Source organism: Arvicola amphibius, chromosome 1 (genome assembly GCF_903992535.2).
Source record: "Arvicola amphibius chromosome 1, mArvAmp1.2, whole genome shotgun sequence".
Taxonomy (NCBI): Eukaryota; Metazoa; Chordata; class Mammalia; order Rodentia; family Cricetidae; genus Arvicola; species Arvicola amphibius.
Window position 1 is genome coordinate 198,390,553 of NC_052047.1, and position 22,954 is coordinate 198,413,506.

The following is a 22,954-nucleotide window of genomic DNA, read 5'->3' on the forward strand; positions in this document are numbered from 1 at the left end:
ATATTTCTTTGTTCAGGGATTGAAAAAAATTTTTGAGGCAGGCTTGCATGTAGCCCAGGCTGGCCTTCAAGTCACTATGTAGCTGAGGATGACCTCCTGCCCCTACCTCCCAAGAGCTAGGATTACAGACATGCATCGCCATACTGTTTGTATGGTTCCTTGGATCAAATCCAGGGCTTTATATACTCTAGGCAAACACTATACTAACTGAACTACATCCTTAGTCCCCAACTCTATTTGATTTTTATATTTTATTCTAATTTTCCTGGAATGGGACACTGAGTATTTGTACACTGGCAAAAAAAAATCAAACAAATAAATAAAATGAAAGATTCTTATTGTGTCTCTAAAATGTGTTCCTCTACTTTTGGAAGTATTGCTATTTCCATATTGACTGGAACCAAAGTGCTTCCTCATTTCTACTGGAAATGAACTCTGAAGCAATGAGTGACATGTATGTCTGGCTTAATCCATGAATGGAAATGTTTTTGAGAAAAAGAGAAGGATTGGAGCAAAACACAGAATATAAATCACAGTGGTGAAAATGTCATAGAGTAAAGCCTAAGTAGAGAGACCTACAGAAGAACCTCAGTGGGATTATGGGAAATCTGTCAAGGTATGAAGTTACCAAATGGATGAGGTGAGGTGGCTGAGTTCTAGTAAAGCCATAAAAATTGTCTCAGAATACCCCTTTCATGGCCCTTACGTCCCTTTCAGGTTGTTTGCTGGGTGGGAACTCCTTGTATGCAACTTATCAGTGGAATTCTCAAATCAAGCTACACACTTACTATTTTCATGGCAATGTCGTTCCTCCTTTTTGGAAGTAGGGTATCTCACTGTTGTAGAGCTCACTCTGGAGGCTCCACTGGCTGCCCAGTGTGGGGATCCACTTGTCTCTACCTCCCCATTGCTGGATTACAGATGGTGGATTTAAAAGTATGGATTCTGGGGATTGAACTCAGGGGGTAATTACTATCTCTTCAGATGGATGACTTGAGGAATCACTCAGTTGAGTCAATCCCTATGAAAAGCAGAGCTTGGCCATCACTGTTCCATTGAGAATATTCCAACAAGTTCAGCCAGGCAGGGTGGGTCAAGCCTATAATGCCAGCCCTACAGAGGCTGAAGCAGGAGGGTTATGTGAGTTCAAGACCAATCTGGGTTATATAGCAAAACCTTGTCTTTAAAACAAACAAAATCCTTGCCACATCAAGTTGGTCAATATGATTCAACATTTTATAGATTTTAAGCGTTCTCAAGGACTGTTTTCGACCAAGTTGAGTCTTAAAAAAAGCTCAGCCCAGGACCTCTGGTTGCTGATTCTTAGTCTTCCTTTGTGGTGGTTTTTCAGAACCAGCTTCCTGGCTAGCTCCCATGGGGAACCTTCAAAAAGGTTTCGGTTAGTCGCCATCGCCAAAATCATTCAGACAATTGCATCCACCCAAAGTTTGGAACAGATCCTGCAATGTAAGACATGGATAACGATGTGACTCAAACACCGAGAGGTGATGGTGCGCTCACTTGTGGGGGCAGAGATGGAGACCTTCCCTGGGGGGGTCAGTCAGATCCAGGAGTGAAACAGGTATGAAAAATGAAGATGACTTCTCTGTGTTTGCTGTCACTGAGGTGTAATTCCCACTAAAGCCACAAAACTAACTGTGCCAGGCAGAGTGGGCGTGGGCAGGGCACTACCTCGTCTCGAGAATAACGTCACAAAGTCACTAGAGATACACAAGGAACTGAGGCACGGAAAGGCTGGAGAGCTGGCTTAGGGGCAAGCAATGGGCAAGTGACAGGCTGGGACTGGAACCCAGGATGCCCGTTTCCAGACCCTCCACCTGACCCTGTATTGTTGACAAAATCCACCCTGATGAGGGAAGGGCTTAAGGCCCACAGGGAAGGAAGAGAATGTTCTTGGACCCTGTGGCCACTGGTCAGCTGCCCATGTTCCTGTAAACAACGCCCCCCCCCCCGACACTCCTGCACACAGCAATAATGAAACATGTAAACAACCAAACTACAGAAACAAACAAAACTCATGAAAATAGAAGGGTGACAAGCTAGAAAAACAAGATCGGTGGAAACTGGGGTGAATATGATCAAAACACTTTGTATACATGTATGAAAAACCCACCCTGAATGTCTTTATATGGGGCTTTGTCCTGTTCTCACACTAACCAGGTCAGATCTACAAATAAAGATGCTGATGCCCACGTGAGCATCCCAAAAGGTGCCACAGACACTCTGCCCAGCCAGTACTTCTCACTCACATTAAAAATCCCTAAACATTCAATACTGATTTTAAAAAGATGATTTCACATTAAAGGAGTTTAAGGGAAGAAGAGAAGGAGCACGGAGGATTCGAAATGGCTTACTACTGCTATCTGCTTCTGCTGCCACCTTCCTGCGACGTAAAATCCTCTCTAACTCAGTTTCACTGTTCTCGGGGCCAAAAGATTTTAAGCTTCTCGAACTAGTGGATTTGTTAAGTGTCCCCTAAAACAAAAACAAAATGTTAATATAATATAATATGCAAAAGAACATGAAATGCAAACCAACAAAACATCGTCAAAATCTGAACAGAACTAGGAAACAAAACAAATTAGACACAAATGTATATGGGTTTCTCAAATGTGCTCATACATCCCCAGAGTACTCAAAAAGATGCTGCGGATGGTGGAAACTGTCACTTCATCTCAGAAGAGCAAGCAAATACAAGACCAGCTCGTAGGCAGATGACCGCAAAGGTCAGCCGGAAGGAGATACTTGCCCACGGGTGATGAAGAAGCCAATATGTGTCCACGAAGGAGAGAATGAGAACATTTCACTCACCTTGGAAGGGTATCTTCAGATAGGAGCCGAGAACTACGGAGCACAAATCCTCTGGGAGTTAGAGAATTGTGTGGCCTGCGCCTGAGTGAGTGGCCCTGGCTGCACACCAGGTGGTACTGCTGTGGCTGAGAAGCAGGCACATAAGGGCCCCCAGTGGTCTACGGAGCTACAGTGACATTGGTGTGGGAGAGCACTGCTGTGGTCCTATAGGGACGGACTGGCTTCCACCGTCCTGACAAAAACAAGGACATAGGTGCACTTTTCCAGTGCCCAGAACATACGCAGGCACCGAAAGACCATCAGGTTAGGCTCCTCCTGAAACTGGCCTTGGCTTTCTAAGAAGACAAAGACCAGAGAGCCGTGGTTCCCCATCCAGGCCCTTCTCGAAGTCAACGACGAAGGGAGCGGCTTTCCCATCTGCTTCCCCACTCAAGTGTCTGAACAGCACAGTGATAAACTTCTCACTTAGAGGTAAGCGTATAGCTCATCATGAAGTGCTCCTCAGTTGTACCATAAGCGGGGTTGCGGAGATCAGATGACACAAGATACAATCAGAGGAAGCAAGCAACAACCTGCCCAATTGCACGTCTGGCTGAGAAGAGGCTTTGGTTCAGCATGGATTGTAGCCAGCCCAGCCTTTGTATCAACTGTGAACTTGCTACAGGTTTTATTTCTATTCCCTCCTAGCTTCCAGTTTCCAGAAGGGTTCTCAGAATTCTGTTGTTTAGACATGGGAATTCTCTAGACCATAAAACAACAAAAAAAGTTCCTTATGGAAACCAGATAGTTACAAATCTCTCATAGAAAGGTTACAATGATGCTTCATTATCTCTAAGCAGGGACCACACCTGTTTACAGACGCAGACGGTGTGGGGTGGCCCACAAGGCTAGGAGCCTGTGGCTGCTGTTAGCTGCCTAATGATTCAAGCCAGACACGCTTGAAGACGACTCTTAGTTTATTTCAGGCGTGTGGCATTTTTCTCCCTGGAAATGTGGCATTTTGCTTTCCATTGCTACAAAGATTTATAAAATATCCAGACGGAACACGATGTGTAATTTTGCAACAGCTCATTTAAGTTCAGGAGTGAGATGATTTGGTTCATTGGGTTGTCGGCCTGTATCTACCTGTTGCTAGAGAGACACAGTGAGGTATGACTGTCCCTGGAAATTAAAGAGAATGAATGGCCACTTTCCACACACTAGAAAAGAATGCAAAGAACAAGCATCCCCACATTATTTCTATCTAAGCTTCTAGGAAACTTACCATTTGAAACACTTGCGAGTAGCTATTTAAAAACTGTACGGTTCTCACTATGGAAATAACTTATAGAGCAGTCAGATTGTTTGACTCTCAAGGCCACTGTATCATTTTCCCCAGTGGAAACGGCTGTTGGAAAGGAAATTACGTGCCATCTACTGTTATTAAATTTATCTTTTCCATGACCGCTTCAGCTCTCCCTTTGGATAACAGCATTATTTCCCCCCAAATCTAGGCCGTGATGAGCTGGGTGCCAAAATAATCTCTTTTCCAAGTTGAATCCCCAACTCTTTGTCTATTTGCTGACTGGTGTGACTGATGCAGCTTATGTGTGTAGGAGTGAAGCTTAGGGGCACAGGCGGCTGGAGGACAGAACGTTTCTGCATGACTCTCAAGTAAAATGAAGACGAGCTTGGCTAGTTAAGCTCCTGAGATTAGTCTACTTCTGTATCTTATTTCTCTATTGAACTCATAAAATGTGCCAGCCAGAAGTAGGCTTGGAAGCCATGTGGTACACACAGTCCCCTCACTTTACAAGCAATGGAACCCAGTGAGGCTCAGGGCTGTGGTCGGGTCCCACAGTAAAGCCAGGGTAAAGCCTGAGTTTTAGAGGTAGATCAAAACCCCAAATAGTAGTCTACTTCAGAGCACCACTGTCACTAAGCGGTCACCTCACATGTTAAAAACGTCACCATACTAACACCTGCCAGGTGACCAATATATACTGACCAACAATCGCTGCACCTGCTCAGAACGTGTCCCTTGGAGCTACAGAAGAAATCTTCAGGTGAATTGTATCTGCTTGTTCTTTGGAAATTGGCCAGAGTCTCATACAGTGGCTCTTAAATGACAAAGAGGCAGGGAGGGGACCAGGGCCAGAGTCCCATTTTTAAAAAAAAAAAATTAATGCAAAGAAATATTAATCCAGAATCATTATGATGAGTGATACATGAATATCAGAAAAGACAGAGGTCTAAGAACAAACCCTGGACAAGGATGAAAGAATTTTCTAAAAATATTTTTCACAAACAGTAAATAATTCTGCAAATCTACCTACATGAAGTAATATAAAATAATAGTGGATATTATACTGAAAAGTAATATTTAAGCTGTGGATATAAATCAGTGATAAAGCAGAAGCTTACCATGTGTGCAGTACACACATGCACACATATACACACACAGGCACACATGCACACGATGTTAAATTTATTAAACTTGCTACTATCAACCCTTATCTACCATTGATGCATTTTTATAATCAAACATAGATAGTTGATTTTTTAATAAATTTTAACAAGTCAAACAATATGGTTGACTCTTCAACACCAAAACTGCTCTTCTTTTCTCACTCTCAAAGGGTACCAGGGACGTCCTCAACCACAGGAATTAGCATTTGAATAAAAGCAACAAAAGGGGGCTGTCCCAAGGGGCAGAACCCTGGTCAACAAAATCTTCCCATCGTAGGATTCATGGGTAATAGCTGCGTCCTGGGGGCGTTCTAATCCGTGACTCTGTAGGTAGACCACCACTGTTAGCCAGTGATACACCGCTCTTCAGGGCTAATCCCACTCACTTAAAACTAAAGCAAACTAATTAAACCATTCTGTGTGAAGTCTACTGCTTAAAGTCATTCTTGATGAAAATAATGCTGTTTACCGTCATTATGTGGATGTCTCCATGATGCTTATTAGCACGTAACAACAAACAGGGGAGGGACTGTTCCCACACCTCCTCCACCCCAGGGTTGTTGATTTACTATGCATAATAACTGGGGTCGGGCTGGAATGAGTCTGAAATAGAGCTCGGGCTGAAGCACTTCCTACTGACTGCTGGAGAGGGTAGCCATAGCGACCCCACCAGCCACAGCTCCACTTGAAAGAGACTCAGGGCTAGAGGTGGGGCAGGAGGTGTGCTCACCAGCAGGCAGGATGCACTTTCAGAGAATGAAATCGGTGACAAAGAGACTTTCAGGGAACTGGAACTCTAGCTCGGCTGATACAGTGCTCGCCTAGTTAGGGTAGGCTTGAAGCCTTGGGATAGATCTCCAACACCCTACAAGAGTATGGTGGTGTAATGCCTGTAATCCCAGTTCTTGGGAGGGCAAAGACAAGATCAGTTCAAGCTCCAAGCCAGCCAGGGCTGCATATGAGGGACAAGCAGAGGGGAACAGGCCCCTCAACAGGAGGCCATCGTAGGCTGGAGCGTAGATTTACTTGTAGTTGTCAGGTGTTCCACTCTCCTCCCTCCGTGCAAACACTCGGTCTATTACAGCTCTGTTATCAGAAACAGGAGCTGGTCCTCAGTGGGGACAGAGACTGGACGTCCTGCAGCAAGGTTGGGACTGGAGTGCAGTACAGCAAACAGGCATTTGACACACGTGCCGGAGGTAGTCTATGCACAATCCAGCAAATATTCCAAGAAATAACCCTAATAATCAGTGGACATAAAACACACCAGAAACAACTATCCATGAGGAGTCAGACTGGAAAACAATCTCCACTATTACCCCAGAACACAATGATTCTTACCAGGATTCCCTTCAGCTCATCCACCGCGCTCTCTGAGCCCTTTAAGGAGTCTGGCTGCAATTCAAAAGGGAAAAGGAAATTACTGAATGATTTGATTTTAAAAATGAAAGATTTAAAAACTCTTTATTAAGGATGTGGTGGGGAGAGGGAGGGGGAGGGAGTGGACAACCTGCAGGAGACGTTTCTTCCATGTGGGTTGCAGAATTCAAATAGGGGTCATCAGGCGTGGTGGCAGTGCTTTAATGTAGAAAGGAGACTGCTCTTTCATTTCTCAGCCACCCAAATAATCCGCAAAAAACTGTATTAATTACAATAATACGTAGCCAATAGCTTGGTGTGTATTTCTAGCTAGCTCTTACATCTTAAATCAACCCATTTCTATTATCTATGTATCACCATGATAATGTGGGCTACCAGTAAAGTTCTCTGGCATCTTTCTCCTTGGGCAGCTAGTAATGGCATCTCTCTGACTCGAACTACTCTCTCTCTCTCGCGCTCTCTCTCTCTCGCTCTCTCTCTATATATAGTATATATATAATATATATATATATATATATATCTTCTAGTCCTGGCTATATTCTGCCCTGACATAGGCCAAAGCAGCTCTATTCATTAATCAATAAAAGCAGCACACATACGGATGACTCCCCATCACTTTAACAGATTGAGCCATCTATCTTGCTGGCCCAAATGGAGATGCCTGTGTGATAGTTGTTGATAATCTTGTAGGGGTGGGAAGGAGTATGTGTGGCCATTCATGGTTTCTGCACAAGAAACATGCACCCATGAACACAGGGCACCAAGTGTCCTCCTTTATTGCTCTGCACTTTGCTCCCTTGAGACAGGTCTCTCACCATACTTGATTTTAGCCATGCTGGCAGTCAGCAACCTCCTTGATTCTCCTGTCTCGGCTCTTGTTCCAGCACCAAGCTCTCCAGTGCACCCCTACCCTGTGCATGTGCTAGGGTCACAGGAGGTATTCACAGTTGGGTGCTGGGGACCTGAACTCAGGTCCCCAAGCTGCATGGCAAACACTCTATTGAGCCTGGGTAAAGGATTCCCAGGCTTTTAGTTCCAGAAAGGGAAGCTGATAGATGGGTCTTTCACAGTAAGACTACATCAGGAGGACAAATATTTCAGAAGGATACCACCTATAGAAGAGTGTTAACACCCCTGGGTGCTGGAGCCATCAAACTTGACCACCTGAGCTCAATTCTGGGCCCATGTGGGAAAGGAAAGAACTGACTCCTTCTACACACACACACACACACACACACACACACACACACACACACACAGACACGTCCACATGCACGCTTATATTCCCACAGTCAAATGTAATAATAAAATTTATTTTAAAAAAAATGACCCCACCAAAATATACAAAGACCCTCAGAAATTGTGTCATCAAAAGAACCAAATAATCCAATAAAAAATGGACTTAAACAGAGAAACTCTCAACAGAGGAATCCAAAATGGCTGAAAGACACTTAAGGAAATGCTCAACATCCTTAGTCATCAAAGAAATGCAAATGAAAACAACTCTGAGATTCCATCTTACACCTGTAAGAATGGCCAAGATCAAAAACACTGATGACAACTTATGCAGGAGAGGATGTGGGGTAAAGGGAACACTCCTGCATTGCTGGTGGGAGTGAAAACTGGTACAGCCCCTTTGGATATCAGGGTGGCGATTTCTCAGAAAATTAGGAAACAATCTTCCTCAAGACCCAGCAATATCACTTTTGGGTATATATCCAAAGGATGCTCAATCGTACCACAAGGACATGTGCTCAACTATGTTCATAACAGCATTGCTTGTCATAGCAGAAACTGGAACAACCTAAGTGCCCTTTGACCGAAGATGGATAAGGAGAAAATGTGGTACATTTATGCAATGTAGTACTACACAGCAGAAAATATTATGACATCTTGAACTTTGCAGGCAAATGGATAGAGCTAAAAAACATCAATATTAGTGAAGTAGCCCAGACCCAGGAAGACAATTATCATATGTACTCACTCATAAGTGGTTTTTAAACATAAAGCAAAGAAAACCAGCCTACAATCACAATCCCAGAGAACCTAGACAACAATGAGGACCCTAAGAGAGACATACATGGATCTAATCTACATGGGAAGTAGAAAAAAGATAAGATTTCCTGAGTAAATTTGGGGAGCATGGGGGACCTTGGGAGAGGGTTAAAGGGGAGGGAGAGGCAGGGAGGGAAGCCAGAGAGAAAAATGTGAGCTAATAAAATTAATAAAAAAGATCCATTTCCCCATTTCCATTTTTTAAAATTAGGACAAAATTGGGCCTGAGATGTAAAACTTTCACAGTCATGGTTTCCTGAGTGAGAATGAGCACTCCCTCAGTATCAGACGTAAGCTCTAAGATACCAGTGTTATCCAGGCCAGTTCTACGGTACCTTCACTATGAATGGGAATTGGAAAACAGGGCAGCAAATATCCCCAAGACAGGCTTCCTCTTCAAACTGTGCCTCTGAACCAGCTCTGCCTAAAGCAGACTCGGAAGTGCTGCCACGCACCAGCATGGTCCTGCTGCCGAAGCCTGCTAAAAGCTGGAACCACACACTATCAGACGTGACGTTCTGGGGCTGGAGGTCCTGGGGAAGAGGTTTGGATTCAAGTGCACCCAGACCATGCCAGCAGAGTTCAGACCTACACCTACACAGTCTGCTGGCAGTCAGTGAAAAGCCCAGCTGTCCACTAAACCTCTCTGATGCTTCTAGATTTTGAGCTCACATGAAATAAGGTCCAGTTGTTGCAAGAGAAGAAAGCAGGAGAAGGGTGTCCTGAGGCGTTGACACAGAACAGTGTTGCTTTAAGATGTTATCTGTTTGGTTTTTATTTTGTTTTGTTTGAGGTAGGGTCTTTCCCAGACTGGCCTCCAGCCCACAACCCTCCTCCTTTTCAGGCCTCCCAAGTGCTAGGATTGCAGGCATGAGCCATTGCACCAAGCCCAACATTTCACTCTACACTAATTTGGTTTTATTATGATAACATATTTTTATCTAGAAATAGTCTGCTCTCATTTATTTTTTTCCATAATAGCTGTGACATAAAAGTAGAAAAAACAAAAATTCTTTGCAAGGTGGCACCCACACCCTTCATTGTTCTCATTTGTCATTTCAGTTGATCCTTACAATAGTCCCACTGAGTCACACACGGAAGGGACTGGCTGCAGCTGCAGCATCCAGACTCCCTGCAGGATAGGTCTACTACTGCAGCTGCAGCATCCAAAGTTCCTGCAGGATCGTTCTATCGCTACAGTTGCAGCATCCAGACTTCCTGCAGGATTGCTCTATCATGGCAGATGCACCATCCAGACTTCCTGCAGGATTGTTCTATCATGGCAGATGCACCATCCAGACTTACTGCAGGAATGTTCTACTGTGCAAATACAGCATCCAGACTTCCTGCAGGATTGTTCTATCACTGCAGTTGCAGCATCCAGACTCCCTGCAGGATCGTTCTATTGCTGCAGCTGCAGCATCCAGACTCCCTGCAGGATCGTTCTATTGCTGCAGCTGCAGCATCCAGACTCCCTGCAGGATCATTCTACTGCTACAGCTGCAGCATCCAGAATCCCTGCAGGATCGTCTTATCCACTTCCTTCTGTCTCCACCTTCTTTCACGAGAAACCCTGCTCCCAGGTCACTGGCTCACATCTCCACGGCACGGTTGCCTGCGTAGACGTGAATCTGCTCTATGAGCTGAGTGAGACTTCCCTCTTTCCAAATCCAGGTCACTATGGCCTCTCTTACCTTGCTTGGCTGTCTTGCCTGCTGGTGACCAACTGGCAACTTTAGAGGCACCTTAGAATGTCCACTCTACAGTCATCACACTGGGGTTCAAGAAGTTAAAGGGGAGCGACCTTCAGACTGAGAAGGAGGTTTCAGTGGTAAAGGGCTAGTCAACATGTGGACCTGGATTTGACCCCCATTGAAAAGAGTGCAGTAGTGTGTTAGTTTATAATCCCAGCCCTGGGGAAGTGGAAATGGGACAATCCCTGGGTTTGCTAGTCAGCCAGCCTGGCCTAATCAGCAGACTCCAGATCAACGAGAGACCCTGTGAGGAGAGATTCCTCAGGTTTCCCTTGCCTCTCCCCACATGCATGAGCAAGCACACCCACAGACAGGTGCATCTGCACAAACATACACAGACACAAGAATACGCATGTACCTTCATGCACACACACATGCTCAAAAAGAGGAACAATCTTGGAAGGGAAACGGAAGCAAGCCACAGAGTACGATGAGCAAAGAAGGAAGTCTGTCCACAACTCAGAGTGAGGAGAGAGTATTCTTTTCAAGAGAAATCTCAAAAACTATTACTGGGCCTATTTGAATGGGGTAGACAGCCACGGGAGAGAAGAGGCTGCAGTGTACTCTCAGCATGGGTCCCTCACTGTGCTTCTCAGGAGGCGGCTGCTGGCAGGCAGGCAAAACAGCTTAGCCTACCTATTCTATTTGGCCTTAGATCTCTTCCACTATTACTGTGTGGTGTCCTCTGCACGCACACGCACACACACACACACACACACACACACACACACACACACACACACACACCCTGAAGCCTCCAGGGGGCAAAGGTGTTGTCTGCCTTATCCCTGATGCCCACATTGGTATTGGATATAGAACAGATGCTCAGAAACTCACAAGAAAACAAGGAATCAACTCTCAACTGTTACTTTTCTGATATGACTTTCATTAATGCCCCTCTGGAAGAGATGGCAACACTGGACAATAACTCGTGTCCTCTTCCAAACCAGTTCAGGCTCACCCGCAGTGACAGAGCCCCTCTAAACAGGCTTACACAGAAGAGAGAGCTTTTAGGATACCTTAGTCTTCCAAGCCTTGGCAGTCAGTCTTGATGTAGCTTTCATCAAATTCCAAACTTTTACATTTAAAAAAAAAAAGGGACTAGAGAGACGACTCAGCCATTAAGAGTACTGGATGCTGTCTCAGAGGACCAGGGTTTGACTTCCAGTACCCACATGGCAGCTACAACCACCTGTAACTCCAACTCCAGGGACTCTGCTGCCCTCTCTGGCCTCATGGGATACCAGACATAAACACAGCAATGCACAGTCGGTCATACATGAAGGCAAAATACCCACCCGCTCATAGCCCCAGCTCTGTACACAAACACAAGCAGAGACGGTGTACACAGCCGCATGTACCTTTACCTTGGGTCTGGCCGTCTGGTTAACTGGTCTAAGATGAACTCCCCGTTTAATTCTGTCCATCATCTCTTCCACTGCTTGTCTCTTCAGGTCTGTGACTTCCTCAGCTGTGTGAAGTCATAAGAAAGTTTATAAGAAACAGTGAATTCCCCCTTCTGGTAACTTGGAGACACTGTGCCATGTAATTAATAGAAATCAGTTTTCAGACAGTGGCAGAATACCAATAATTCACCAAGGATAACAGCTACTCTGTGGATACTAAGTAATATGTTTTTTAAATAAGAAAAATTTCTTATCAGAGCGTTTAGAATTATAACTATCAAAGTCAAGTTTGCAGCATGGAAATCAATATCTTCTCACTTATGAGAAACAAAGCAGATTTGGTTCACTCATTAACACAAGAATGAATCTTGGAGACATGGATATCTCCAGGTCTGCTCCCCAACCCTGCCCGGTGTGTGTGTGTGTGTGTGTGTGTGTATGTGTGTATGTGTGTATGTGTGTCTGGGATATGTGCACACGTTTGAGTGCCTCTGTGCACACATACAAAGACCATAGGCACACACTCGGTGTCATGCTCTATCTCTATTCATGGTGCTCATTCCAGACGCGGTCTTTCACTAAACCTAGGGCTAGGCTGGTGGGCAGTGAGCCCCAGCAATTTTTCTGTCTCCCCTTCCCAGTGCTGGTGTTACAGAAACTTGTGTAGTCAAACCCTGTTCCTTGTGGGTGCTAGGGATCTGAACGCAGGTCTCCTCACCAAATGTTCTTACCCACTGAGCCATCTTTCCAACCTCCTCCAGGTTTTGCAGAAATGTAACCTTTACCAAATCATTTTTGCTGCAAAGATGGTATATACGTTATAACATCCTGTATGTCAAAGGAGGTGAACAAAACCTGTCTGAAAGAGGAGATCAAAGAGACATTCTCTTTTTTTGTTGTTTTTTGTTCATTTGTTTGTTTGTTTGTTTGTTTTTAATATAGGGTTTCTCGGTAGCCTTGGCTGTCCTGGAACTCACTCTGTAGACCAGGCTTACCTCAAATTCAGAGATCTACCTACCCCTGCCTCCCAAGGGCTGAGATTAAAGGCATGTGTCACCATTGCCTGGCCAAGAGATATTTTCTTTATGAGAAAGAGAGTCAAGGAATGAACAGCAAGTAGGCAAACCTATTTTTAATTCCCTCTTTTCTTTGGGAATCATGCATAAAGAAAACATTTACACAAATCTTTTTTTGAGCCTTTTAAAAACTGCCTGTGGTTTAAAAATAACAAACATGCATCCAGCGATAGCTGAAATGAAGCAATCAAATGTGATTATGAATTTCCGCTTTCAGAGTTGGTGTGCGGCTGAGGAGCAAAGTATGTATGAAAAATTCAAACCTCCTACTGTCCAACTTGTGTGTGGTGTGTTGTGTGTGGTGTGCATGTACATGTATGTGTGTGTTGTACACACGTGGAGGCCAGAATAGGAGGCCAGGTGTCTTCTTTTGGTCCTCTGCCTTACTGGCTGAGAAAGCGTCTCTCACTGAACTTGCTGCTTGTCACTGGGTTAGTTCAGTCAGTCAGGAGGCTCTTGGAATCTGCCTGATTCTGTCTCCAAAATGTTAGGGCTATAGGCATACAAAAGTTTTTGTCTGTTTTTTATGGATTTGAACTCAGTTCCTCACACTTGTAGAGTGACATTCTTAACCGAGCCACCTCCTTAGCCCCTATTGTCTTATTTTTGCCTGGCTTTGCTGCATATAGAACAATCGGAGGGATACAAATGAGTAAAACTGAAATCTGTTGACCATTTTCTCATGGAATTGCTTGACTGAAGGCACAGAATCATTTGGAGCATCCATCACCATTAACGTGCTTCTACACCTTTTCATTCCTGGTGGACTTGCTTCAGCTGACACATCCAAGTTAGGTTCCATAGAGACCTAATCTGCATGGCGAACACTCAAGCCTCTTGTGAGACTTGATTTCTGAAATCTGGGCTGTAGATAGATGTTAAATCTGTACTTTTGAGTAGAGACACCTAAGCCCCTCAAAGGCTGCTTTCTAGATAACAGAGACCATAGAGTTTCCCAAAACTGATGAGTGCTAGTTTCAGGCCTAACTCATGGCTTCCTGTCTGAGGAGACTTCATGTGGCCCCTGGGCAGCCATTCCTCTTCTATGGGGACATCAGAATTTAGAAGTTTCCATTGTCCTCAACTCTGTGGCACTAATGGCTGCCTTGCTGCTACATTTACAGTACAATCTGACTTCAAAGAAAATTCTGTCCTCAGAAGCTATTGAAAAGCTAAGAATTAAAATGTCTCCTTGTGGAGCATGTTTCAGATCCAAGTGTCCTATCTTCTGACAGATGTCTTAGTTACTTTTCTCATCGCTGCAACAAAGAATCTGAAAAAAGCCACCTGGAAAGGGGTTTATTTCAGCTCAGTACAGGGGGCGTCAGGCTTCAGGAGTGTGAAGCACTGGTCACACAGCTGTCAGGCAGCAGAGGGCGGATGCTTGCTCCCTTTCACTCAGTGCACAGTCGGGATAGGTCCTCTCACCTCCACTAACCTAACCCAGGAACTACTTCATGGGACTGCACGGATTTGTCTCCTGGGAGATTCGAGATCTTGCTCCACAGACACTCAGTTGCAATCATCACCAAAGTTAGAACTCACCAACAAACGAAAAATGTGGGAGGCTTTGGGGTAATCAACTGTGTGCTCTTAAAACAGCATTTTGGGGGTAGAGAACTTATTCTCTACAAATATCTACAAGGGGCAGACAAGAAACTCACCCCCAAGTCATTCCGTTTATGAACAAACATCTACCGTCCGCACATAGTGCTTTTCTGACCCTGTTCAAAAGGAGATAAAAACCAGGTCCGGCACGAAAGCACTTGGCACAGGATGTGACTTAGTCCTGGGAACTCAGAAACCAGCTTCAACGCTCGCCCCATTTTTTTTTTGTTTTGTTTTGTTTTGTTTTTCAGAAAGGCTGCCATTTTGATTGAGACTAGGAAGAGCTGCATGGCGAAAGGAACACCACCTACAGATTAGCACTCTGCAAGGAGTGACTGCAACCCAATTAAATGCACCATACAAAAAGTAATTAAGGCAGACAGATGGAGAATTACGGGCCACCACCATTCAAATCTGCTACAGCATCTACCAGCAGGAATTTAAAGTAGTTCCTTATATTTGCTTGCCAGAATCATAGTGACAATTCAGAGAAGTGCCACTATCTGTATTGTGTGCAGATTATAAACCAGGCTCTAATTTCTCAGCCTTTTTTCCCCAAATATAAAGGCTTAATTGGTCTTAAGGAAAAGAAATCACTCTTATCAGATTCCCTACTCAGGCGCAACACAAGGGCAGCGCTAAGCTAGCTGCACTGCTTTCTTCGTCTCTCCGACCTGTTTTTGAAATAGCAAAAAGCAATCTATGTGAACTTCTGAACTATTAAGCAGTTCTAATAAACTGGCACGAATCACCTACGGAGCGCTCATGGCATGTTTTGTAATTCTTTCTGCAATCACACAGTTGGTAATTGTCTCACAAAAGCATGTAATCAGGGGGACAATGGAAATATGCAGGACGCTGGAGATTAGAGAAAAGGGACTAATGAAGACAACAGGTCTAATGTTATTGAACTGCCACGGGCTAAAAAAAAAAAATCAAAGGTTATTTGAGTTAGCGCTTCAAGGTCAGTCTTGGATCAGAAAGCTACATGTAATTAATTGGGGCTTAAATTTTAAGGCCCACTTGGAAAATAACTCAGATCTTAGAAGGAGAGAGAGAGAGAGACCCACAGACAAAACTGACACCTCAGTACTCAATCAAATCTCTGCTTATTACCAAGAAGAAATGAAATTTATTTGTACTTCCCTGTTTTGCTATATTTTTTTAAGAAGATATTAAAAACTACCAAAAGGGCACATTATGTTTGAATAAGTTTAGAACTGACCTACATGTTATAAAATTAAAGAAATTTCTTGACAACAGTATTGCCTCTCCCCAAAAGGGATTATGGGGTTGCAGAGATGGCTGAGTAGAAAAGAACACTTCCTATAGAAGCATGAGGATCTGGGCTCAAATTCCTAGAATCCATGTAAAAAATTGAGTTTGGCTCCGAGTGCCTATGACCCCAGCACTGTGGTGGACAAAGGAGGATTGAAGGAGCTTGCTGAATGCCAATCCAGTTCCTGGTTTAATAAGAGAATTCTCAACTAAGTACGGAGGGAGGTGATGGAGCAGGATATCTGTTGTTCTCCTCTAGCCTCTGCACACATGTAAGCCTGCACATCTGCACACACACATGTGCAGACATTACACATATGCACACACATACACACACACACACACACACACACACACACACACACTTCTTGCTCAGAGAGCAGATCGAACTATGTGGAAATGGCTTGAACGCCAGAGCCCAGCATAAGCTGAGGAAGAGCCAATAAATCCTTAAAGCAATGGAATTTAAAGCAAATCAGATATCCTAGTTAGCTTTACCGTCAACTCAACACAACCCAGAGTGGTCTGGAAAGGCAGCCTCAACTGATTACTCAGATCAGATCAGCCTATGGCGGATTGTCTTGATTATTAATTGATGTGGGAAGGCCCAGACCACTATGGGTCACACCATCCCTGGGCAGGTGATCCTGTGTATCATGATTAAGAAAAACCCAGAGACAGAAATTAGGGTTCAATCTGAAGGTCAGAAAAGCAAAACAGTCAGCCACTGGTTCTTACCTCTACCTCAGTCTGAAATGGCGATCCTGCCTCTAGGAAACCTCAGAATGAGACTGTCTGAGAGCTGTCTCCTCCTGTTTTATAATCCTCTCTAGTGCTGGGATTAAAAGTCATGCACCATTACTGCTTGGTTTATATGGCAAACTAGTGTGGCTACTGGGATTAAAGGTGTGTGTCACCACTGCCTGGTCTGTAAAACTGATCAGTGTGGCTGTTTTATTCTCTGAAAGTCAGGCAACCTTTAATAATTAAAATGCAAATGAAATATCCTTACAATCCTGGGTTGTATAAGAAAGCTGGTTAAACCAGAATTGTGGCATACGCCTTTAATCCCAGCACTTGGGAATCAGAGGCAGGTTGATCTCTGTGAGTTCCAGGCCAGCCAGAGCCACAGAGGTGAGGGTGGAGGGGTCGGGGTATAGGGTACAGGGGGGTATGACTTAAGAATAAGCCTGTGAGTCAGCAAGCAGCTTTCCTCTATGAAAAGCTTCTGCTCCAGTCCCTGCCCTGACTCTCCTCAGTGACAGACTATACCCTGTAAACAGAAACAAACCTGTTCCTCCCCTTGTATTGCGTTTGCCCAGTGTTTTTATGCCACCAACAGAAATCAAATTAGAACTGGCTAATGAACCACTTGTGTGGGTTACAAATATTAATAAGTAAGTGGAGGCAGAGGAGGACCTGTGGGCACACAGCATGGAGGATGTAGAATTCCAACAGTATCTTGCTGAGGCTCTGGCTACAGGAGCAGCAGAATACGGTCAGAAGGAGCCGGTGTCTACTAAGGAGAAGGTAGGGCTCCAGGGAGTGGGGCAGAATTTTGTGCTGAGCAACTGTCTTGGTTCTAGTTTGGGCTTGACATTGTAAGGAAGGCACAGTGGGTCAGGATCTAGCCCAGTTCACAGCTCTTCTCTCACGCCCGCTGCCCTCTGAGCTCGGTGCATGGGCTCTGAGTCAGCCATGGTATCTCTGCCCAATGCCTAGGTCCTTCTCCTTCCAGCCCATCTCACATGGTCCTAGACCTGCGTTTCCAGCGACTCTCAATATGCTGTGCACTCTACCTTCCTAGCTGGATGACTAGGTACCTACTTCCTGCATCCAGTTTTCTGTCTAGACAGCTCTCACCCTGTCTGAGCCTCCTAGTCTAGGGTGTCAGCATTCCTCTGCCTGCCTGCCATGACCACCCTTCTCTTGTCTTTGCTCTTCCCAAACTTCGTCCAAAGTGAATGTTAGCAAAGATAAATCTCATGGCATCCCTACTTCAAAGTTCTCGTTAAGCATCCGAATCTTTTTTTTAAAGATTTATTTATTAATTATGCATACAGTGTTCTTCCTACACATATCCCTACAGGTCAAAAGGGGCACCAGATCTCATTGCAGATGGTTGTGAGCCACCATGTGGTTGCTGGGAATTGAACTCAGAACCTCTGAGCCATCTCTCCAGCCCAACCTCTGAACCTTTAGCACTGCCTTGGAAACCTGTTCCCTGGCTCCTGAGTCAAAGACAGAGTGCTCGGATTTACGGTACACAAAGCTCCTTCCCTGCTCAGTCCTCTGCACCTACCACTGTGCTATCTGGGCAACTTTTACCCTCAGCACCTTCTCTCTTTTGCTCCAAATCAACTTGAATGTTGCCTTTTGACGCCAGCAATCCGCTATCATAGTTTCTTAGAAATGTGTTCTTCTTCCCACAGTGTTTCCCAAAGACTGTACTAAATGATGTCACGTTTACATGGAGAGCCGCTTGTTTATACCATGTCTAAGTACACAGAATGTGACTTCAGTGTCTCCTGTGGTCAGCACGTGACGCTGTAGTAGTACATGCTGATAAGGTATTTGATAAGACTCCCTTTTGTCACCACTGATAAGGAGTCTTTCTCCAAATCTCCTTTGGAGTTACTCTCCCTCCATCATGCCCCAAATGACCTGTTCCCAAACAAAAGCAAATTTTTTAAAACCCTCTCTTTGTAGTGAGGGACGTGGGCTATAGGAAGGCAGTGCCCATTATTGAGTTTCTTCTTGTGGTTCTTATAACAGTCTCTTCAGAGTCTACTGACAAGCTGTCCATATCACTCACTTACAGGAAACCAAAGAGAGGCCAAGCTTACCTGTTTCTGGCTGAGGGGCCTTTTCCTTCTTAGTGCTGCCGCCAGTGGGGTGGGATCGTTTCCGGATCATAGACATGAGAGATCTTTGGGAAGAAGAAAAAGATTCCAAAAAAGTTAGAGGCTGCCTTATGGTCCACCTGATAAAATGAGTATTTCCTTTCCTTTCTTTTTCTTTCTTTCTTCCTTTCCTTTCCTTTCCTTTTCTTTTTCTTTTTGAGACAGGGTTTCTCTGTGTAGCCCTGGCTGTCCTGGAACCAGGCTGGCCTTGAACTCACTCAGAGATCCGCCTACCTCTGCCACCAGAGTGCTGGGATTAAAAGTGCACACAACTGCTGCCAGGCTAAAATGGATAGTTCTTCTAAATGGTCAGGGATAACCTAACTCTCCTACACTGGCATGATTAGAATTTGAGCAGCCTGCTTTCTGCTTTTCAATATCACCATTTTCATCTGCTTACAGGAAAGGAAAATGTCTTAGTTTCCTGTATAAAACTATCTGACCATGAAAAGGTGGGATTGATGGTCACCAGCAATGCACACAGCTTTATAAAAAGAAACGGATGTGAAAAATTTTTATACATGTGTATAAAATACAGAACGAGTTACCCAAGAAGTACTGGTTACCTATGAAGTGCATTCCAGACACAAGGAAGGATGAAAGAGTTAGGGTATGTTTGACATGAAATAGGAGTATAGATAGGGAATATGGCCCAGCAGGTACTCCTACAAAGCTCAATCCCAGCAGAGTATCTGCTTAAGAAACAGGAGTATACACCACCCAACTGGGTACCGTGTGGGCCATGTCCCTGGGGACAGAGCATGTCTGCACTGCTGTCTCTCCTGCCTGGGTTTTTAATAGTTCATAAAAATCTAAATAATGACCAACTGGGCCACATTAAAATTTAACAAAACCATGAGCCATTAAGATGCATTATGGAGAGTAAAAAGAAAAATTAGCAAATAGATTAAATTAATTCTATGAATGAAATCAAACACAGAATACAGCCCAATAAAAATAGATAAAAAAAATCTTGAAAAACCATAAAAGATGATGCTCCAGTTTCCAACCCACAAACAAAAAGGTACTTGAGTTTCTTAATTATTTTTTAAAGTCAGACTTTCTAATTTGTACTTTAATTTTTTAATCACATTTTTATCTCCAGTATTATAAGAAATAAAATGCTATAAACTTAGTTTTTATTTTTTTCATGCTACAAATGAACTTAAGAGGATTCAAAGTCCACTTGCCAGTGCATGGCAGGGGGGGGGTGTCCCTCAGCAGTCAGAGGCCTCTTCTCATTTGATACCACACTCTAAGGATGTCCTATCTGGGTGCACTGAGGATTGTTGTACGGAAAGGTGACAGAACAAAGATTTATAATGCTCAGACTACTTATATATTTGCACGTATGAAATAAGAACACACATTCCTTATTGTTCATCACCTAAGTGGATGAGAAAAATGTCAGCTCACAGTTGAAGCCTGAGCTGGAGATGTGGTACTCAAGGACAATCCATTATATTGAAAGAGGACAAACTATCAAGGTAGAACTTAAATATTGTGGAATAATTTTTTTTGTACACTGTGAAGATGTGTCACTTGGACTGATTTAATTAAAAGATGAATGACCAATAGTTAGGTAGGATTTTCGGGGCACAGAGAACACTGGGGAAGAGACACCAAGAGACAGAGAGCAAGCAAGACATGCAGGAGGAGAGGTAACTGCTATGAGCCATGTGGCAGCATTTAGAGTAATAGAAATGGGTTCACTTAAGTTATAAGAACTAATTAGGAACTAGCCTAAGTTATTGGCTGAGCTTTCATAATTAATAAAAAGGTCCCAGTGTCATTATTGGGGAGTTGATGGGACCAACGAAAAAATCCAACTATACATACAACAGAGAAATATAGAAAATGGGAGCCACTCAACAGGTGAGATAACTCAACCATGACATACGGGAACACACATTCAAACTTTCAATGCCCACCCTACCACTAATTAGCTTAGTAGGCTGAGAGGCATGTCTCCCTCCCAGACGTTGACTCATCCAATCACTGAAAGCCTCCTGCCTTGAGCAAAGATTGGCAGTTCGTTCCACCAATTAGAAAGAATCTCTTCTGTCTTTTTTAAGTAGAACACCTTGGCTTCCTGGGTCTCAAGGCCGCCAGCCCTCAGAACAGCATTCCACCACAGGTCTTGGACTCAGCCTTGAATGACACCCAGCAGGCATCTTGGGTACTCAGTTTGCCCACTTGCCCTCCAGATCTTGGGACTCTATCATCACACAAGTCAGTTCCCTAGAATGACTCCATAGAGTCGTGTGTCACCGCTCGGTCAATGGCAGGTCACATATATGACAGTGGCTGTAGTGGCACTTCATTTGTATTTTAGTAAGTAAAGCGTGCCTGAAGATCAGAAAAGTAAAACAGCCACACTGGCCAGCCTTACATGTTGTAGGAAGCTGCTTGTTGGTTCCCAGATGCTTAGCCCCGAAATAATCATATAGAAACTGCTGGCCCATTAGCTCTAGCTTCTTTTTGACTAACCTTTATATTTTAATTTAACCCATTTCTAGTAATCTGCGTATCACCATGAGTCTGGGGCTTACCGGATAAATTTCTGGCGTCGGTCTCTGGAGGGGCTACATGGCTTCTCCCTGACTCTGCCCTCCTTTCTCCCAGCATTCAGTTTTCCCCGCCTAGCTCTGTTCTCCTGTAGCTCTGCTATAGGCCCAAAGCAGTTCCTTTATTAACCAATGATATTAACAGCATACAGAGGGGACTCCCATATCACTTACCCACTAGGCAGTGATGTCACACACCTTTAATCCCAGTAGCCATACTAGTTTGCCAAAGAAATTGGGCGGTGCACACCCTTAATCCCAGAACTAGAGAGGATTATAAAATGAGAGGAGACAGCTCTCAGACAGTCTCATTCTGAGATTCCTGGAGGCAGGATCATTATTTTGGACTAAGGTAGAGGTAAGAGCCAGTGGCTGACTGCTTTGCTTTTCTGACCTTCAGGATGAACCCCAATATCTATCTCTGAGATCTTACTTAATCATGCTACAAGAGGTCTCGGAAGAGTATGTTGCCCATTAGGTAGTCAGCCATCTTCGGTTGCATAAGTCAGCACTATGGTGTTTGCATAATGAAATAACCCACTTACTAGAAGAATCCCCATGCCTAAGCATGCACGGCAATGCTTATTTGCATCTCTATCTACATACACATCCCATGGGCTCTGCCATGCTGGAGGACTCATTCCTTTCCCCATGAGACTCGCTTGTCCACGACCTACCCTGCTTTCTCTCTTCATTACAGCACAACCCAGCCATCCTTCCGTCCTCCATTGCTTATCTGTCCTCTAGGTCAAAGGCATGGGAGGAGCTGAAGAGAAGCCACTGAGGAAGGCATGGTGCTGAGACCTTCCCTACCCATACCATGTTCATTTCTACCCATGATCTATCTTAGTATAAAAACAATGGCTTGAGAGCAAAGTTGGAACCATCGGTGGGTTTAGGACCCATGAAAGCTCAATACATATGCAAATATATCTTTGACAAGAAAGTATTTTTCACCAAATTATTTTTTCTGAAAAGTTATATCCCATACTATTTAAATCTATCTTAAAAGTTATTTGTATTATTCAGTGAAAATTTTCTTTTAGAGTAGTCTTATAAAAGAGTCAGTAGTTGAGGCATATTGATTCTTTATCATTTCTCCGTATAACTGCAAAGAGTTCTTTGGAGGAAATTCTATTTAGATTATACTTTAAATTCTAGGGGCTCTCAGCATTTCTAAGGCTAAAAATCAAAGGCCGACAGCAAGACTGTAATTGCTTTTTAATAGTTCTCCCTTCTCATAGGAGTGACCTTTCTTATCAGCTCAGAATTCTAAACCTGAGAGAAAAGATCAAAGAGACGCATTTCCCATTTTAAATGTCACCTTTGGAATATCTCCTACAGACTTAGCTACCCAGGAGAGAGCAAATTTAAAATACCTGAAATTCTTTCAATTGACTCTTGGACTCGATCACCTGTAAAGATTATTTAACCTCAGCTACTTCAATAACTTAAAGTAGATTATGTCATACCCAGCTCGGCAAGGCAAAGTAATGAGATGCTTTTTCAAAAGCCAAGTCCCATTTCCATAGGCGTGTGGGAGGAACATGCTACACAGTCTATTCAGCTGGATCAGCTAAGGTGCAAGGAGGGAATAAAGAGCTTCTCTGTGTGAAAGGATTAAACAAATCGCATGAGTTAATGAAA

General features: G+C 43.9%; 1 protein-coding gene across 3 annotated transcripts in view; it reads right to left on the reverse strand.

Moving 5' to 3' along the window:
- Shtn1 (shootin 1) overlaps positions 1 to 22,954 on the reverse strand; it is a 103,241-nt gene that overhangs the window by 18,048 nt on the left and 62,239 nt on the right. The window contains exons 12-15 of one of the 3 annotated variants that reach the window (XM_038334070.1): positions 18,684 to 18,766; positions 11,837 to 11,940; positions 6,622 to 6,675; positions 2,376 to 2,496 (exon numbers count right to left, since the gene is read on the reverse strand). In XM_038334070.1, coding sequence (XP_038189998.1) covers positions 2,376 to 2,496; positions 6,622 to 6,675; positions 11,837 to 11,940; positions 18,684 to 18,766 — 362 coding nt within the window. Of the gene's footprint in view, positions 1 to 2,375; positions 2,497 to 6,621; positions 6,676 to 11,830; positions 11,941 to 18,683; positions 18,767 to 22,954 lie in introns of all 3 variants that reach the window. The other 2 variants (XM_038334064.1, XM_038334076.1) reach the window with 2 other exon arrangements.